This window comes from Schistocerca americana, chromosome 11, assembly GCF_021461395.2.
Source record: "Schistocerca americana isolate TAMUIC-IGC-003095 chromosome 11, iqSchAmer2.1, whole genome shotgun sequence".
Taxonomy (NCBI): Eukaryota; Metazoa; Arthropoda; class Insecta; order Orthoptera; family Acrididae; genus Schistocerca; species Schistocerca americana.
In genome coordinates this window covers 26,386,007-26,406,182 of record NC_060129.1, presented here as the reverse complement: position 1 = coordinate 26,406,182, position 20,176 = coordinate 26,386,007, and the positions used below count along the sequence as shown (strand labels likewise).

Sequence of the window (20,176 nt, the reverse complement as noted above, 5' to 3'; positions counted from 1 at the left end):
TATGTGAACTACCCATCTAATCCTCAGCATTCTTCTGTAGCACCACATTTCTAAAGCTTCTATTCTCTTCTTGTCTAAACTATTTATTGTCCATGTTTCACTTCCATACATGGCAACACTCCATACAAATACTTTGAGAAACCACTTCCTGACACTTAAATCAATACTCGATGTTAACAAATTTCTCTTCTTCAGAAAAGCTTTCCTTGCCATTGCCAGTCTAAATTTCTTGTAGTATGCCATAATCAATTTTAAATTAATTATCTGCTCTGCACAGCTTCTCCATGGTCTGAAATCTCTCTGATATTCCCCTAACTCCTGTTCTAATTGCTCCTTGATTCTTTCATATAGGATCTTGGATAGAATTTTGTATGTGCAATCTAGGAGAGAGATTCCTCTGTAGTTGTCTGGGTTGCTCTTATCTCCCTTTTTGTGTAGTGGGTGGATGATAGCTGTGGTCCAATGTTCGGGGAATCATTCTGTTACCCAAATTTTTGTTAGAGCCATGTGTAAGGAGGTCTTGACTGTGTCACTTGCATATTTCCACATTTCAACAAAAACTGATCTTCTCCACATGCCTTATAATTTTTTTGTTCTTTAAGAGTTTTTTCTACTTCTTGGAAAGTTGGAGGGTCTAGTTTGTTAGGTTTGGTTTTTATTGGGGTATTTATGTTGATTTGTAAGGGTTCTTTGGGTTCCTCGCAGTTCAGAAGTTTGTTAAATGCTTTTGCCATTATTTCTGCATTTTCCTTGTTACTGTGTGTCAGTCTTCCATCTTCATCTTTCAGTATTAGTATAGGGGCCTCATATTGTTGTAGTTGTTTCCCAAAGATTTTATAGTAGTTCCTGGAGTTGGTTTTATGATAATTACCTTCTATAAAGTTTATAATATCTTTATGGAATCCTCTCTTGATTCTTCTAATATTTTGTGTAAATTTTTTTCTTTCATTTTTTAGCTTGATGGCATTTTCTTCAGTTTTATGTGTTTGAAACTTTAACCATGCTTGGTGTCTATCTTCATGGAATTTGTCACATTCTGATGTCGACAATGCATGTTTCCTTCATGGGTTCAAGGGAGCTAGAGTCTCTGCTTCTTTTTTAAGATTAGGCACTAGTTGTCCAAGATCATCAGTTAATTTGATGGTTTGTGTTATTTGTTGGTATTTATTATTTTTAATTAGCTGATGTGGGTCAAACCTCCTTTTTATTTTATTAGTTTTTCTGGTGCTCTTCTTTAATGGAGTGAATTTGATTTTAATTTTAGCTATATAATGGTCTGAGCCTGTGTCTACTACTCTCAGTACTTTAACATTGTGGACCTCCTTATGAAACTTTTTGTCCATACAGACATGGTCTAGCTTCCCCCAGTCTGGATGTTTCCACGTTTTATGTTTACTTTGCTTCCTCTTAAAGTATGTTGATTTAGATATAAGGTTGTATTCACTGCAGAGGTCTACAAGTCTTTGACCGTTTTTGTTTGTAAATTTATGTGGGCTCCATTTTCCAATTATATCTTTATATTTCCTTTCTTTTCCCAACTGAGCATTGAGATATCCCAGTAAGATTTTTACATTCTTTTTATTTACTCTGTTCACAGTTTGTTCTAGAAGATCCCAAAATTTATCTACCTCTTCCTTTGTTTTTGTTAGACAATTTTTTTTCAATTGTTGGGACATGAACATTTATTATTGTATAGGTTTTATTCATTGTTTTTAAGTTTAGAGTCGCAATTCTTGGCGATACTGCTTGGAAATCCGTTACTGAATCTATTATTTTTATGTTTACTAAAAATCCCGTTCCAAACTGGGGACGTTGTTTCATTGCCCTCGGTCCTGGTTTCCCATTATAAATTCTGTATCCTTGGGATTCGAATGAGTCCTCTGTGGTGTTTCTCATTTCTTGGATCCCTGTTATTAAAATTTTTTGTTTATTTAGTTCATCTGTGAGCTCCTTGAGTTTTCCGGTCTGAAGTAGTGAGTTTATGTTGTGTGTTGCTATATAATTTATTTGCTCATGTTTCATCTTCTTTTTGTGTTTTAGTGTGCATTTTGATGGTTGCAAACGCTCCGATTTGTTGCTGTCTTCTAGTTGACTACCCACCGAATCCGATGTAGCCTTTTCCTGCCTTTCTGAGCAGGACGGTGGAATTTTTTTTTTTTCCTAAAAGACCTTTCCATTTTTGACTTTCAAAGGTTGTCAACCTTAGTTGGAGCAAGCTCCGATTTACAACTACGGTTGTCAACCGCAGAGGGTGTGTTTGGTCCGCAAGAGCTATTTTATTTCACTCAAGTCCGCCGGTAGACCGGTGAGGACTTCCCTATCCGCCACCTGGGACACTCCACGTAGGAGTATCACCTCTCTTCCTACTATGACAGCATAGTAGGTTCGTGGTTATCATTGTTTAATTAAGTGAACATTAAACTGTGACATTGATCATACACGTTTACCTTGGTAATGTAAAGACAACATATTCTTTACATATGTACGAAGGACACTGCACACACGCTCGTGTTTTGAAAAATGGTGCGCCTGCTCGGGGTCGAATATATTCCCCTCGATGCTATTGAAGCTATTAGATATTAACATCTTTCTCAACTCTGTCATAAATATGCCAAGTGTGTCTATGTTCTTTATTTTTGCAAGCAAGATTATTTTACATTTACTTAGCAAACATTTCTGATACAGATTATTATTTTGTATTTATCTGCGCAGATAGCTCTGCATGTCGAAGTGCTACTGCCGACACGGGGAGCTGTGCTGTCCCTGGGAATTCGCCGGCGGATTAACAGTGAGGGGCAGTTTGCCAACAAGCCTGGGGTGGGTTTTAGGAAGTTTCCCACATCTCACTAGGTCAATTTTGTGCTGGCACCCAAGTCCCACCTCAGTTGCAGAATTCACTAACATTTAGAAAACTTTTGCTCACTTTCATATGAAAGTGAGACTGTTGGGATACCCACATTCCGTCTTTGGGGGGGAGGGGGCTGAGTGTAATGGGGTGGCGACAGGAACGGCATCTGCCCGTCGCTTAAATTTACCGCGCCAGGTCTGTACGTAACTGTGGCTGACCCTTTGTTGATGCGGGACACAGGCACGAGCAAAGGAAGGAGGTTATTTTACATTTCTTTAGTAAACACTTCTCATACAGGGCGGTGCTGTATACATAACTGTGAAAATCATTCCTACTTATTGTTTCATTACTGTGAACTTCGCTGGATAGCTCAAAGTCCATATGTGATTTAAGGTACCACACGCATTCATATACTTGCAGTCCTGGGAGAGTGATATTTTCAAACTCTTTACAAAATGTCCCTACAGGACTCCCTTTTGTGAACCCCTCTCATTCTTGTTATTTTTAAAATTTTAAATGATTGTTTAGCAGAAGTTGAATCTCCTCAGAGCATTACATTGTACAGTTTTAGGCTATTCACATTATCATTGCCAGCCACTCTGTCATTTAGTTTTCAGCATGGTATGGCAGCAAATGTAATTCACACGTTGCTATTGCAAGTGATGGTTACAAGTTGGTAGCTTTGCCAATTCCTATTCACAGCCTTTCACTGCTTTTATAGTAGGCTCATGCAATAATGAAATTCAATGCTGCCTCTTTAGTCTATTTTTTGACTTTTCAGGTATTGAGGTCCACTGCCATGGAAAGCAGAGGAACGGTTTCTGTGAAATGTGAACCAACAGATGAGATACTTACGGTACCACGGGCTTTGGTGAGTAGCTTTCACAGTTGAAGTAATAATAATAATAATAATAATGGAGTAGTGAAATGGAGTAACACAGACCTAGAAGCACTCGATACACTTACACGATCACAGTGCCACAAATATAGAATACATCATGTACATTCAGCAACAGAAAGATTCACATTAAGCACAAAGGAAGGAGGAAGGGGATTTATCGACATAAAAAACCTACATTATGGACAGGTAGACAATTTAAGAAAATTCTTTCTAGAACGAGCAGAAACTAGCAAAATACACAAAGCAGTCACTCATATAAATATATCAGCTACACCATTGCAATTTCATAACCACCTCTACAACCCTTTAGATCACATAACATCAACAGATATGAAGAAAGTAAATTGGAAAAATAAAACACTACATGGCAAGCACCCGTATCATCTAACACAGCTACACATCGAAGACGCATCCGACACACAGTTAAGAAAAGGCAATATATACATGGAGACGGAAGGATTCATGATTGCAATACAGGATCAAACAATAAACACCAGATATTACAGCAAGCATATTATTAAAGATCCCAATACCACAACAGATAAATGCAGACTTTGCAAACAACAAATAGAAACAGTAGATCACATCACAAGCAGATGTACAATACTAGCAAATAAAGAATACCCCAGAAGACATGACAATGTAGCAGAAATAATACATCAACAGCTTGCCTTACAACATAAACTTATAAAACAACACGTTCCCACATACAAGTATGCACCACAAAATGTACTGGAGAATGATGAATACAGATTATACGGGAACAGAACCATTATAACAGATAAAACACCACCACATAACAAACCTGACATCATACTCACCAATAAAAAGAAGAAATTAACACAACTAATCAAAATATCCATACCCAATACAACAAATATACAGAAGAAAACAGGGGAAAAAATTGAAAAATACATCCAACTGTCTGAGGAAGTCAAGGACATGTGGCATCAGGATAAAGTTGACATTATACCAATTATACTATCAACTACAGGTGTCATACCACACAATATCCACCAGTACATTAACACAATAGAGCTACATCGAAACGTATATATACAACTACAGAAATCTGTAATTATTGATACATGTTCAATTACCCGAAAGTTTCTAAATGCAATGTAACATAAACCGTACAGTTAAAAGGAAGACACGCTTGATCAAGGTCCGCGTCACTTTCCATTTTTAACCAGACATAACATCTGAGAAAGGAAAGAAATAATAATAATAATAATAATAATAATAATAATAATAATAATAAATTGTCATCACCTGTGCTTTTTTATCGTTTTGTAAAATAGCATGAGCAAGACACTTCCAAAGGCATAACCAACATACAGAAAGAAGGTAAATATAAAGAGAAAACAGGTTTTTGTCTTAACTGTAGAGCTCGTCTCAAAAATCTTGCGACAGACTTTGAAGTGTTGTAGAGAGTGCCTTGAGGAACAAATCGAGGATAGGAATTCGTGTCTGTAAATGTCACCCAATGATGCCACAGAGCGTCAAACTTGCAGGTGCAGGTGCCTGTCGCTGGGCCTTCCCGTCAGCAGCAAACGTTACTTCGTACACTGTCAGGCCGTAGGCAAAAAGTCTCACAGTGTTGTTTGTTATTCAGTGATTGTGACTGATTGCCACGATCGCCAGTGGAGAAGATAAGGCTAGGTGCTGCGTAGAAAGGTCTTCTCTCCTATGTATGTGACAGTGCTGGTTTTAGACACAGACAGTTTAGTTTCCTCCTGGAACCATCTAAAATCTCTAATGTTTTTCGGTAAACAGGAGAAAAATAAACGACACGTGTAAATCTGTGTCCGGAATCGTCCGCCGAGACGACGGAGCGTCACATTCGTAGGAAACGAGTTCTGTCTACACAGCAGCTATCTTTGTCTTCCTCAGTGGAAATCGTGGCGGTCAGTTGTGATCAGTACCGTATTTACTCGAATCTAAGCCGCACCTGAAAAATGAGACTCGAAATCAAGGAAAAAAAAAATTTTCCCGAATCTAAGCCGCACCTGAAATTTGAAACTTGAAGTTCAAGGGGAGAGAAAAGATTTAGACCGCACCTCCAAATCAAAACAAAGTTGGTCCATTGTAATATGAGACACAATTGAGGTCAAATGGATGAAGATACAGCTACAGTAGTTTGGTTCGAGTCATAAGCTTAGCAGTTAAGCTTTACCAGGTAGCTGTTGCTATGCGTCAGGTGCTTCGTCCATATTTATACGGGTACCCTTCCTTTTTCACGTGCTTCGTCTGGTTTGAATCGATTGCTTATTTTTCTTTGATCTGATAAGTGCCGTCCTCTTTGTTATAGGTGTTTACGTCACTCTAAGCTGAAAATGCATTACTGTACTGTGTCATGCATTGTTTGTCGCATTCTGATGAGTGTTTTACAACCTGTCGCCGCTCACGACATGGCTTGCTTTTGTGCGCGCTACCACCGCTTGAAAGAAAGAAAGAAAATGGCAAGAGACTGCTATTTGTTGTTACTTACACTGCTGCTTTCTTTGATAATGATCAACAAGAATGATAGAAGATGTTCTGAATGAGAGTTTAGGGAAAATTTTTCTCCGTTTGAAAATCTTTGCAGACGCCTCTTTAGTACATTACATTCTGCACAGAAATTAGAGTTATCTTAGATTTAAAAATCTAGTCAATTGTCGTGCTTCATTTCTGACTGTATTAGTATTAGGCATAAGAATAACACGAATATAAACATGACATGATGTGTATATTCTTCCGCGTTTGCTGTTGTCTCACTCTAGTTTCGTAGTTTATTAGGCAGACAGGATTTAAATGAGATAGCAGCAAACACGGAACAATACATGGCAAAATGTTTATTTGCGTATTATTCTTATGGTGAAGAGAATACTGCACGTGATTCACAATTCATAAAAGTTCCTGTTAGCAACCATCTCTTCTCACAGGTACGAAAAAATTCAGAACGTAGAGTTAGCCATATTGACAGACAAACATCCCAAACAGTCTTGCCAGTCGGATTTTCGTAGTACATTGAAACACTGCTACATTCGAAGATGAACAATACGGAAATGTATTTACTTCGTTGGATAATGTATGAAAATGCAGTGGTCGAATCTCGGGGCGGAGAAAAAAGCTCATCTTCCACCTTTTCTTTTAATTTATTTACTGACGCAGAGGATTTGATGCCAGTATTTATCTGTGTGCCTACAAAGCATGCCTGTGTAGCGCTACATATATTCGACGGCAGAAGTTAGTTGTGGCGGCACCCACCAACATTTTTCAGAACTTCCGCTTGATTTGCACTCGATTCTAAGCCGCAGGCGGTTTTTTGGATTACAAAAACCGGAAAAAAGTGCAGCTTAGATTCGAGTAAATATGGTATGCGATACGTGCCACCTAAGGTCTCACGAGGTGCAAAGTCACGCTTACTGCCAAAGGAACGGCCTGGCGGAAGGCGCCAACACTTGTGACTTCGATGCTCTCTAGCGTCGTCGGGTGACGTTCCCAGACATGTGTTCCTATCCTCAATTTTTTTTCCTTAAGCCACAATCTAAAATGCCTAGAAGTTTGTTGTAACATTTTCGGACACTTTGAATACTCCCAAGTGAGAAAACGTGCACACTATCACACGCACACCCACTCTGAATACAGACATTTACTGTTACCCGTCTGTTAGGAAGGACATGCAGAGATCGTGAAGATCAGTTCAGAAATGTATACAGAAAACAACGTGATCAGAGATTTCGCTAAAAGGTATGTAATATCTCCCACCCCTTTGCATATTTTGTGGTTTATGTGGAATATATCTACATAATATGCAGCAGAATACTTGTTGGATGTTTGTCTGTTTTATGGTAAGTTTCCTGAATTTACCGTGCAGGTTTACAACTGTATCTACTCTCGGCAATCTACTGTATGGTGTGTAGCAGAGGGTACTTTGTGTACGTGTGTCACTTTTCCTGTCCCAGTCGCATATGGTTTGCAAAAAGAACGATTACTGTTGGCTCGAGCTTCAGAGCTCTCTTATATAACTTTGTGGTCCTTTTGTGAGATATACACAGGAGGAAGCAATACATTGGTTGACTCTTCTAGGAATGTAAGCTCTCAGAGCTTTAACAGTAGACAATAATGTGCTGCAGATCGTCTCTCTCACAGTAAATGCCACTGTAGCTGGCCAACCATCTGACGAGATATGTGCTTATTAAATGGAATGTGTATCAAAACGTGCTGTTGTTCCGTAGATGTTCTGTGTTTCCCCTATCCGGTCCTATCTGGTACTGGATCCCAGCTTAACAAGCAATATTCACGCATTGGTCGGATGAGTGTTTTGTAAGCTGCTTCCTTTGTTAATGGACTACGTTTCCCAAAGAGTGTTCCAAAGAATCTGTTTTGCTTCTACCTTACCAGTGATTAACACAGGGTCACAATTGCATATCAGTAATGAAAGGGTACAAATAGGAGCCGGTGAAATTAACAGCACTTGGAACAGAACTGTGTGTATTACATTTGCTGACATACTGCGCTGAAAACATAAATGAGGAAGGTTGGCTTGCTGCACTGGTGTGAATAGCCTTAAACTCTGTGGTGTAGTGTTCCGGGGTGATACAAGTTCTGCTTAACATCTGTCGGAAAAAACCATGCAATCAGTAAAATTTAAAATTCTCATGAATTCGCACAGCGAATTGTGAGTGTTAGACAGGCAAGTTCACAGCTATGAAAGTAGCAGAAAGAACAATTTTCTTAGAGAAGTACACAGCACAGCTCCGTAACTGAAATGACTGCTAAATGAATGAAATTCTGCAGGAGTAATGAATACAAAACATTAGATATATTTGAGAAATAGTTGTGAAAGATGCTAATATACCTGTCTAATGTTGCACGAGTAGGAAATGTCATCAATATTTTGTTCATTACAATTTAAACTTTTCGAGGAAGAGAAGAAATTTTTTTCACCTTCAATGCTACGTAAGAATGCTGAAAATTAAACAGGAGGATCAGATAACCGAAGAGACAATATTAAATTGAATTGGTGAACAGATCAGTTTACGGCACAACTCAATTGGTAGAAGGGATCGGTCGATAGGGTGCATCCCGAGGCGTAAAGGAATCGTCAACTTCGTAATGGAGGGAAGCCTGGTAGGTAAAAGTTGTCGAGGAAGTCCTAAGGCTGACTACAGCCAGCAGCTTCAAGTGGACAGAGGCTGCAGTAGCTGTGCAGAGATGATGAGGTTTGCACGGGATAGAACAACGTTGAGAACTGCAGGATGGTGGTGATGATAGCAAGAAAAAAATGGAATATTTTGTTTATTACTGTATTTACAGCTACTAATTGGATTTTTGTAAACTTGTCTGATTTGTTTCTTTATTTTCTTCATGTTAGTGCTCATTACTCCATTAGGTATTTCAATTTAAGCCTTTGGCTGTAACACTCTCAATTCACAAACAAAACATGCTACACAGATTAACTGTCATCATTTATTAGCTATCTGCCACGTTTTGAGTGTTCTCTGTCCCCACCATCAGGTGTACTGTTTTGTTAACAGCAAAACCTCGATTAACCGCCACTTTCGAGAGCGGAGGGCACTCGGAACACTAAAAAGGTCGGATACTTGGAGAAGAATGTTAGAAATCGTTTACAGAGCACTAAACTATCTACTCCATCAAAATTAAATAAAAAATACATTTTTAATAAAGAGAAAGGGAAACAGAAAACACCACACACTGAAAATATGCTTCAAAAAGTGTAAAATGCCTTTTTGTTCAAATTTCCGAAACCTTGGCTCCGAAGCTGTGCCACACCACTTCCTTACTCGCATTACTTGTAATTCAGCTGTTGTTCCAAATACACTACAATTTGCAGAAATTGCAACACCGAGAAGGAAACACACGAATTCAATTAATTTAATACCACAGGTTAAGTACCTTTTCAAATCTGTAAATTTCCTTTTAGTCCTACTATTCAGCATGTCGTGTAGCCACCGTGCTCTGCAATTAGAGCTGCTATACGCGTCGGCATCCCAGACGTGTTCGATGGACGACACGTCTGGCAAATGTGCAGGCCAGGGAAGCAACAGTACCTGCCGTTCTTCAAAGAAACGCTATGCATTCCTCGCAGTATGTGGCCGGGCATTGTCCTGGTAAAATGTGGCCCGTGGAGATGTCCGAAGCAGGGCGAGTACCTCAGGCTCCACAACCTCCGTTAGGTACCGGCTGCTGTTCAAATTTCACGCAATGCGTACGAGGTGAGATCGGTTGTTGTAAGTGATGACGCCCCAAACCGTCACACCCGGTGTCCGTCCACTATACCGCTCCACAGTGCAGCCCTCCAGGTTGCGCTCGCCACGGTACCGCCGGACACGTATGCGGCCGTCGCTGTAGGACACGTCGAAGCGGGACTCGTCTGAAAAGATTACCCATTGCCGTTCAGCACCCCAGTGACTGTGTTCGTGTACCCACTGCAGACGGAGGAGCTTGCGGTTTCTGGGCTACGGAAGCTGACATAATGGCATGCGTGCAACCAGTCTGACCTGCAGCAGACAGTGACGAACTGTCAATGCAGACGAGTTCACACCTGTCGCAGTGTTCCAACGGTGAGCCTACGCTGTGGATGACGCTGTACGGTCCGTAATGGTTGTGCGGACGAGGTGACGGTCGTCCCGTGCTGCGGTCACGTTCCGTGGTACAGTTCCAGCTCGGCGCTGCGTACGACCTTCGTCTATCCTCTGCTTTCGCACACGCACCACTGTCGTAGCAGCGTGCTCTGTGCGACCTGAAATATCACGGTACGACAGCCCCGTTTCCTGGAGACCGATCGTTCTGCCCAGTTCAAACTCGCTCACTTGCCGATACTGCTCCCTTTGACGTCGACGGTGCGTACTGGCACTCACTGTTTTGTTTCCATCTCGAGTGTCAGCTCTGTACGGACTACATTAGGCACAACACTGACCCTGTCGGACCGACACGAGAGGGCTCTGCTCAGCCTACGTGTACCCCATCTCGCTGCAAAACGTATCGCGTGTTGCTCGCACATCTTTCGCCACTTCCACCACGTGTGTGGCTATTCGGGTAATTCTTTCTCGGTGTTGCACTTTTCACGAACGGCAGTGTATTTGAGGGCAGTCTCGGACACGTCCTTTGATGCAGAATGGCTGATCTCTTCGTCTTCTTCCTTTTCTTCAACAGCCGACTCCTTGTGCACGACACTGTACTGTTGCAAAACGAGATCAGTTGTCTGACCATCTTCGAGTTCTCCATTGCAAAAATGAGCAGTGTCACCTTTTGCTAACTGTGTGTCTACATCAGCAGGTTGGGTATGATTCTGAAAAGATTGCAAATCAGAGACTGAATTTGCAGTTTCTGGAATATGCTGCTCTTGGTGTAGGCTAGGACAGGCCTTCTTCCATGATTTTTGTAGAGTGGTTTTCTTAAGTTATTCTCAAGCTTGAGCAAGTGTGTAGATTTATCTTTCACATTGAGGCTTTCCATTGCTTCAAAAAGTTCACAACCATCTTCTCATGTCTCTAACAGAGGACTGACATATTTACTCCTATAATGCCGTGTTAGCAGCTCGATAACACCCTGGTCCATAGCTTGGATTAACGAACTCACATGGGAGGGGGGGAGGCATCAAAAACACAAATTTTATGTCACCTTGTTAAAGTTCAGGCTCCGAGAAGGGGCTCGGCACTCTATCTAGTAATACAGTTGCACTAGTTGATAGGTTCGTTTTTATTTCGTGTCTTTTTTAATAGTTGGAACAGATGCGTCAAAAACTACTGTTAACAAATTACCATTTATTCGAGCACTTTTTTGAGCTTTGCAATAAAGAGGAAGTGCTGAAATATTTTTGTTTTTGAGGGCTCTTTGTCTCTTAGATATGCCGATTACAAACAACGGAAAGTAATGGCTACCACTTGGGTTGCTGCACGTTGCCACGGTCAGCCTTTGAGTTGCAACTTTCGAGCCTGTTACTGCTCCATTCTTAGAGGCGCGAGTTTCTTGAGGGAGCCTTTTATAGTTTGGTGCTGTCTCGTCAGTCTTGTATAATTCATCAGCTACCAATTTATGTCATGAGACCATTTTTTTTTTTTTTTGTCAAATTTTTCAACAAATTCCCTACATGTATCATCAGGATGTATACGACACAGGAGAACCGGGAAACACCCTGGGAATTTTTTAGAATTCCAGGAATTTTTTATTATTTTTGTTTTCAGTTACACTTTTGTAATTTTGACTGGTAAGAACCGATACTCTGACAAAGGATACTACTGTATCCCGCTACAGCAGAATAATACTGCAGCAATAAAACATGAACGAGAGAAAAAACGAAAATAACACTTAAATTACAAAGGAACTGCGCCATATACAACAACAAAACCCAGTGCTCATACAAGCATCTGCCATCAGCAAAATGTGTCAAAGGAAGACTATGCAATGCTTCGTAACAACAAACTGGCTCCGAAGAGCGTGATCTCACAACTGTTTACATTAGATTCGTTTTAGCAGTTACGAGTGGGATTGTGCGCGTGCACGTGTGCAATTGAGTAGTGCATTCTCCCACTTCTGGCTACAGAAATGTGGCTGTTGGCTGTGTAAGAAGTCTCAGCAAGCAGCTAGGTGCTACTGGGGAAAATTTTACTGGTGCGCCCAAGCTGCCAGACTCGTGCGTGCGCAGCAGGCCCAGATATTGGGGGAGCATTGAGGGGGGCGGGGGGGGGGGGGGGGTTCTTAAGAGGAAAAAACCTTGTTTCACAAAGCGCCCAGCATCCAGCGCACGTTGGTCTATCGATTATTCGTATGACTTTGAAAAGCATCCTTGTCCGTTTTTGGACATTTTTGAACACATTCTAAGTTGATTTCTGAATTATTTGTGAATGCGTGCATAGTGTACATGATGCCTGTCAGGGGAATTCTCATTGCATCTAGAAATAAACTTTCATGCAGACAAAAGGGGCTATACGAGCTGAGCGGAGTAAAGTCGAACGGATGAACGCCAACTGCTGTCTGATTGTGGTTGATTGGGTTTGCGAATGATTACTAGTGAAATCCATAGACTCAGACTAACAGAGTCAGACTAAACGACTAACAGGAATAATAGGTAAGAAAGATTAGCTATTATCTTCTCGGTGTATCCAAGAAAAGGAAATGTTGACAGAAAAGTTTTGGCCAGATTGATATACTAGTAAGGGCCAGTTGTACAGTCCCTGGCTAGCAGCCACTTTAAGTTCTATTCGGGAAGCAGCGCAAAAACGTGTTGTACGAACATGTAACAAAGCCTAACCGGAGAATAATTGCGAGATAATTAAACTGGTGATTATGGCAGAGTTAATGAAGTTAACTGGCAAATAAGCTTTGACATTGGCAGGAATAGTTACAGAATTAGTGACGACAAGATTGTTTGTTAGAACGAGGAAGGAGAAGAAATGGGGACATCACACAAATTATGGAAGAATATGACGATTCCAAATTTGCATAAAAATTTCATACTGCTACTTTTCGATCTCGTGCTTGAGAAACTTGAGCGTATGAATGAAGTTGTGAAACTATTTCCTAACATAAAGCTTTTTGCTTGTAGTAGGCCTAATAGGCATTTGATATTGCTACTTTGGGAATTATATTCTGTTATGTTATAAAAATGACCTTGTCTTACATTTCCTCGAATACACGTTTTATGCATCAGACTCTTCAGAAAGATGTGCACTACAAAATGAACATATTTTTGAAAATTAGATTTTTTAAAAAATTTATGACGTCTTATCTCAAATGCTCGAGGGACAGGGCGGGGTGGTGGTGGGGGGGTGGGAGGGGGGGGGGGGGGAGGAGCGGGTGCCACTATCTAGTATTGCCCCGGTTCTGAAATATCGTAGATCCGGGGCTGATGTGCAGAGCAGTCTGAGTTATAGTGGAGAAGTGAGTAGTCTCCAAGTGACCTGTGTTTACATTTAGTGATTTTGCTGTTTCCTCTTCGTTTACTGCTCTCACGTCACATGAAAACAAAACGGATTTCTGTGGCCAGGAGATATCAAGCAAATTAAAATACATTCACATACTTATGGAAGGCAAAAATATGTTATTAGCTTCAGATTTTATTTTATTTCCACTTTTCTGACGGTCAGGCATTAATCACGTTGCAGAGCAATTAAGTTATTTTTGTTGGTTTGCTAAAGAAATTTCCTTTTATTAATTTTTTCTGCTGAGGCAGTCAATATATTTGAAACAAAGTGTCTAATTCCACACTATTGGCTAGTTTCAATTGTTCGCTGCATTTCAGATGCACATTTTCATCTTCTAGCACATATGGCATTATGCGACAATAAAGAACCAAACATGATATAACACATTACTGGTACACCAAGAAAATTTACATCCCGAAAACCACATTGAAAAGCTTGATATCAGGTCGTGGCCTACTTCATTTGGAATTTGGCCATATGAATGTGCACTTTAAATGCGCACATATTAGTATGGTCATGAAATTCCGATGCTCTTGGAGTATCCTCTGATGCCTTTTTTCTTTTATGACATAATGTAAGATTTTAATGTTTTACACACAAGAACGTATGGGCCTCCTAAGTCATAGTCGCTACGCAAGCATGGTGGCGCCTGTTATCTGGCGCGCTCTGACAACTGTTGAAACGAACCTATTTCTGAAAGGTTGTGGAAAATACTGCGAATGGTCATTTGAAAAGTGTTACTTTCAAAGTAAATTTCCTTTTACGCAAGTTGAACTATGTGCAAGTATGTACGATGAATTTCTTAAATCACAGTGTGTTTGACTCTCATTTAAAAATCAACTCTTTGATGATGAGCCATTTGGAAGATTTTTGATCCCAGAAGATAACACATTTATGTCGTTATTAAAAATTTTACTCACTCATTTGTGTGATATATCTGAAAGCGTAATACGCACATAAAAGACCAACATTATATGTGAAAGTTTAGCTTGTCTTGCAGCGTATTAACCGTAGACACCAATATTATAACTTATGTGAAACCTTTGCTTTTCTTGTAGCAATACTATGTATTTTAATTTAAACCATTAACTGTTGCTGTTGGTGTGTTCGTGCTACTTAACAGTGATGTTGCTTTTGGCTGACTACATCATGTGTCCTATGTTCTGAATATCCGCGGTCATCGGCTTACAAAAGCATATCGCAATCTAGATTTCAATGCTTCGGAAAGTAACATGCAGTTTTTGGTGGAATTCGAATTTATACTTTTGTAATACGAAAATATGCAGTGTACATGTTGCTGTACATCAAAGATGTTTCCAAAAGGTGTTTTTCCCTCCGAGTTTTGTTTTCTAAAGTGCCGGGAAATTCTACGCTCTTGTATAAAACCATGACCATTCAAAGAATTGATAAGTTACACAGTACCGAGAGAAAATATAGTCAGTGAACAGGGAAAAAGTGTGCTTTCACCAAGGAGAAAGTGTATTTTTAACCGAGAAATCCGGGAGAAATCCGTGTATTTTTTTTCCTTGTCCGCGTATACACCCTGATCACCTTCAGGAAAAAGTTTTTCACCTGAAGTAGCAACTTGTCTAAATCAATGACAATTTTACCACCTGTGAAGCCAACCTTCACTTGCTTGGAATTTGCTTCTTCACCCGTTAGGGCCCAGAAGTGGGGCCCTTGTGTTTTTCCTGATGAAACCAAACTCACAATGTGTTATCGGAGAGTTCAGGTTTTGGTTTTTCTAATAGTTTTTAAAGCATTTTCACCATTTACAGTTAACAAAGAACATAAAGATCTTTTTGCTTCTTTTTTTTCAGTCTGTAATGGTTGTCACTCCATCACCCCTTTCAGAAGCTAATTTCTTAACTGACTCACCTGTGTCAAATCTTTGTAGAACACTGAGTTTCTGTTTGATTGTGCACACAACACATTTCCTTTTCTGTTCTGTAGCAATTTTTAGTCTTTCAGAATTCCTTGCATTTCTTAATCACAATTTAAATTGTATAAAACTACACTGCAGCTTTAAAGTTAAATGGAATTCTGTACAAATTTTAAAAAGCACACTGATAAAACAGCAGATTAAAGAGTACAGTAAAGTAAACAGTCCGGCAGTACAGTAGTCTGTCAACTGAGCAGTGTGAGGAGCATGACATAGAGAAACACCTTTTGTGGCAGGAGAAAGTCGATCAAATCGACGGGTAATCTGAGAAATCGGTTAATCGAAAGTCAGGTAATCGAGGTTCTGCTGTAGTGTAGGGGTGATTTTGTGTTTTAACTCATTTCTGCAAAGTATTTGCACTAAAATATTACAGAGAATAATTACTGTTTTTGACAAATAGTGACTTAGATTAACTGTAGCAGTATTGTATGTTGTTTAGTTAAATCCCAGCACATGTTGAATAGCCGGCCGCTGTGGCCGAGTGGTTCTAGGCGCTTTAGTCTGGAACCGCGCTGCTGCTACGGTCGCAGGTTCGAATCCTGCCTCGAGCATGGTTGTGTGTGGTGTCCTTAGGTTAGTTAGGTTTAAGTAGTTCTAAGTTCTAGGGGACTGATGACCTCAGATGTTAAGTCCCATAGTGCTTAGAGCCATTTGAACCATGTTGTCTAGGAACTCCTGTTGAGGTAGTCGAGCAGCTTATGGAATTCATTGGCAAAGCTATAGCCGAGTTGGAGTAAGAAGATATCTGGCAGGTGCCAGTGCTGTTGCTATAGACACATTCACAAAATTGTGTTATGTGATTGGTTGCGGTAGGCGTGTGAAGCTGTCGTGCCGAGCCCACTGCAGCTGTCAGGGATCATCTTATGCTGACTCGATTGTATTAAATTACTAGAGCATCCATGCTGATGCAGATTGTAGTAATGAAGATGAAGATGACTCTGAAGTGGATTATGCTGATTGCAATGGCCATGAATGAGATTGCAGTTGTGTTACAGAAATAAATAGTGAAGCAAGTAAAGGTATTGAGTCATATGAATAAAAATGAGAACATTCTCCAGAGTTGATACTCAGAGCAAAAGCACATTCTCAGAGAAAGTTCTCAGTTTTGTATGAACAAAAACTAGGAAGCATGAACTCTGACCGGGGAGTACTTTCTGTCTACCTCCCCTCCTTATTAAGTAAGTTCTCAGCAAAGAGATTAACATCCAACATCTTTGGTTCTCAGTTTGTTTCGTTTGCTGTGTGTTTTATGATACCGAAAGTTTTTCTCACGTTATTTCTGTGCCAAAATGGAAGATTCAGAATTAGCCTTCGTGAACATTGTAAAAGATTATCTAGCAATCATCAGCAAATCACAAACTCCAGCCGCAAGAAGAGAGAAAGCAGATTGTATTAAGGAAATACAACACCGTTACAGGGTTAGTTTTGGGAAAGAAATTACAGACGGGATGATTATGAAGAAACTGCACAATATGAAATCGAGCACCAAGGCCAAGGCGGATATAAATAAGACGGGAAACATTAAGATTCCCTGAAAAATTGGAAACAGAAATTTTTGTATGGAGATGACTGCAACTATCCACAGAGTTCATGGTAAGCCCCATGCTTTCTGTTTTTTTTTTTTTTTTTTTTTTTTTTTTTAAATTGTTATTATGTTCTTAATGCTGTGAAATTGTGATTCAGAAAAATACTTGTTTGTAACGTGTGAAAATGAAACAGTGTTTGGTAAAATTCGTCTAATATTTTCTGTAAAAGTATCACAGTGTACTGTGCATGAAACTGGACAAACCCCTCCCACATTTCTGCGTAAACCTGCTTGCTACTACTATTACTTTTTTTTCTCTCTATCTTTATGTTTATTAGGAGCTTGTGCAGTAGGATTTTCACTAATATTTCACGATGGGTAGTGACGTAAACTTTTTTGAAGTCTAACAAAGGTGATGGTTGAATTCTCTGTTTTCAGACTTTTTGACATTTTATTACCCATTGACAGATAATTTGGTCGCGAAAGCTCCTTCCTGTTCGAAATCCCGTCTGATGTTTTGAAACTTCTCAGTAGAGTTGCACCTGAATTCTTGTGTGTCTAATCCTAGACAAAGTCTTAACACGGTCGAGTCACCTCGATGTGACCACCGTCTGTGTTCGGTGTCAACGTGCAGTAACCACTCACAAATGGCAGGTGTCGGCACTAGCAATGTGTGCTTATATAAATCACTAGCAATGTGCAGATATATAAAGCACATTGGGGGCATGTGGAAAACATTGCAGTTGTTGTCATAAAGGGAAAATGGAGCAATTTATCTGATGCCCAAAATGGTGCGATCATTGGCTTTCTTACCGAGGGTGGAAGCATTTCTCAAATGGCTAAGTTTGTAAACGATCGCAGAGGTGTGTACGGGCGAACAGACGGGCAACTGTTCAGCGAATGTCGCTGCACGTGGGCCTCCGCAGCGGGCACCCGGTTCGTGCCAACTATTGTTCGATGACGACAACGAAGACTGGAATTTGTGTTCTGATACTGCAACTGCACGTCCACTGAGTGGTGACTGCTGTCATTTTCAGATGACTCACATTTTATTCTCCATATGACAGGTGACCATTGGCGTGTACGGCACGAACTGTCCGAAAGCAGACGTTATTGTCTGGAGAATGTTTTTGTGGCATTCCCAGGATGGTCGGCATTCTGGAAGGTGCAGTGGATCGACAATCGATTGTTGTTCGTCGGCACGGTGCCACCTACCGGCAAGTCTGCGATGTCTCGACGGAGTTTGCAGTGCGCATGCATCGTTCAGATAGCACCGGGATGACCTTTGTGTAGTCCCCTGACTGCCAAAGCCCCCAATTTAAACCCAGTAGAGACTGTGGGCCTGCCTTGGTTGGGTTGTTGCTGCAGTGGATCCTGAACTGAGAAAACTAGTGCAGCTGGCCACGGCAGTGCAGTCGGCGTGGCTCCACGTCCCTCCTGCACGTCTTGCAGTGGTCCGTGCTCCAAAAGTTGGTTACGCTGGCTTCTGACAGGTGGTCACATTAATGGACTGGACAATGTAGATGAGGTCAAGTAGAGATGTGTCTCAATAATTATTTGGATCCATTGGGATTAGGAATAAATTTCTCTCTGACTGCAAAACATTATATTCAATTCATTTTTATTGTGTTGTGATCATCTTCGAGAATACCGACCCTGTCTTGAGACGGACCTGGTATACACACTACCGGCCATTAAAATTGCTACACCACGAAGATGACGTGCTACAGACATGAAATTTAACTGACAGGAAGAAGATGCTGTGATATGCAAATGGTTAGCTTTTCAGAGCATTCACACAAGGTTGGCACCGGTGGCGACACCTACAACGTGCTGACATGAGGAAAGTTTCCAACAGATTTTCATATACAAACAGCAGTTGACTGGCGTTGCCTGGTGAAACGTTGTTGTGATGCCTCATGTAAGGAGGAGAAATGAGTACCATCACGTTTCCTACTTTGATAAAGGTCAGATTGTAGCCTATCGCGATTGCGGTTTATCGTATCCCGACATTACTGCTCGCATTGGTCGATATCTGATGACTGTTAGCAGAATATGGAATCGGTCGGTTCAGGGGGGGGTAATAGGGAACACCGTGCTGGATCCCAACAGCCTCGTATCACTAGCAGTCGAGATGACAGGTATCTTATCTGCATGGCTGTAACGGATCGTGCTGCCACGTCTCGATCCCTGAGTCAACAGATGGGGACGTTTGCAAGACAACAACCATCTGCACTAACAGTTCGACGATGTCTGCAGCAGAACGGACTATCAGCTTGGCGACCACGGCTGCGGTTACTCTTGACGCATCACAGACAGGAGCGCCTGCGATGGTGTACTCTACAATGAACCTGGTTGCACGAAAGGCAAAACGTCAATTTTTTCGGATAAATCCAGGTTCTGTTTACAGCATCGTGATGGTCACATCCGTGTTTGGCGACATCACAGTGAACGCACATTGGAAGCGTGTATTCGTCATCCCCATACTGGCGTATCACCCGGCGTGATGGTATGGGGTGCCATTGGTTACACGTCTCGGTCACCTCTTGTTCACATTGACAGCACTTTGAACAGTGGACGTTACATTTCAGATGTGTTATCACCCGTGGCTCTTCCCTTCATTCGGTCCCTGCGAAACCTTTCATTTCAGCAGGATAATGCACGACCACATGTTGCATGTCCTGTACGGGCCTTTCTGGATACAGAAAATGTTCGACTGCTGCCCTGGCCAGTACATTCTCTAGATCTATCACCAATTGAAAACGTCTGGTCAATTGTGGCTCGTCACAATACGCCAGTCACTACTCTTGATGAACTGTGGTATCGTGTTGAAGCTGCCTGGGCAGCTGTACCTGTACACGCCATCCAAGCTCTGTTTGACTCAATGCCCAGGTGTATCAAGGCCGTTATTACGGCCAGAGGTGGTTGTTCTGGGTACTGATTTCTCAGGATCTATGCACCCAAATTGCATGAAAATGTAATCACATGTCAGTTCTAGTATAATATATTTTTCCAATGAATACACGTT

At 40.9% G+C, this 20,176-nt stretch overlaps 1 protein-coding gene across 1 annotated transcript in view; it reads left to right on the top strand.

Moving 5' to 3' along the window:
- LOC124553903 overlaps positions 1 to 20,176 on the top strand; it is a 137,131-nt gene that overhangs the window by 15,879 nt on the left and 101,076 nt on the right. The window contains exon 3 of the mRNA XM_047127916.1: positions 3,630 to 3,719. Within this exon, the coding sequence (XP_046983872.1) occupies positions 3,630 to 3,719 (90 nt within the window). The remainder of the gene's footprint in view (positions 1 to 3,629; positions 3,720 to 20,176) is intronic.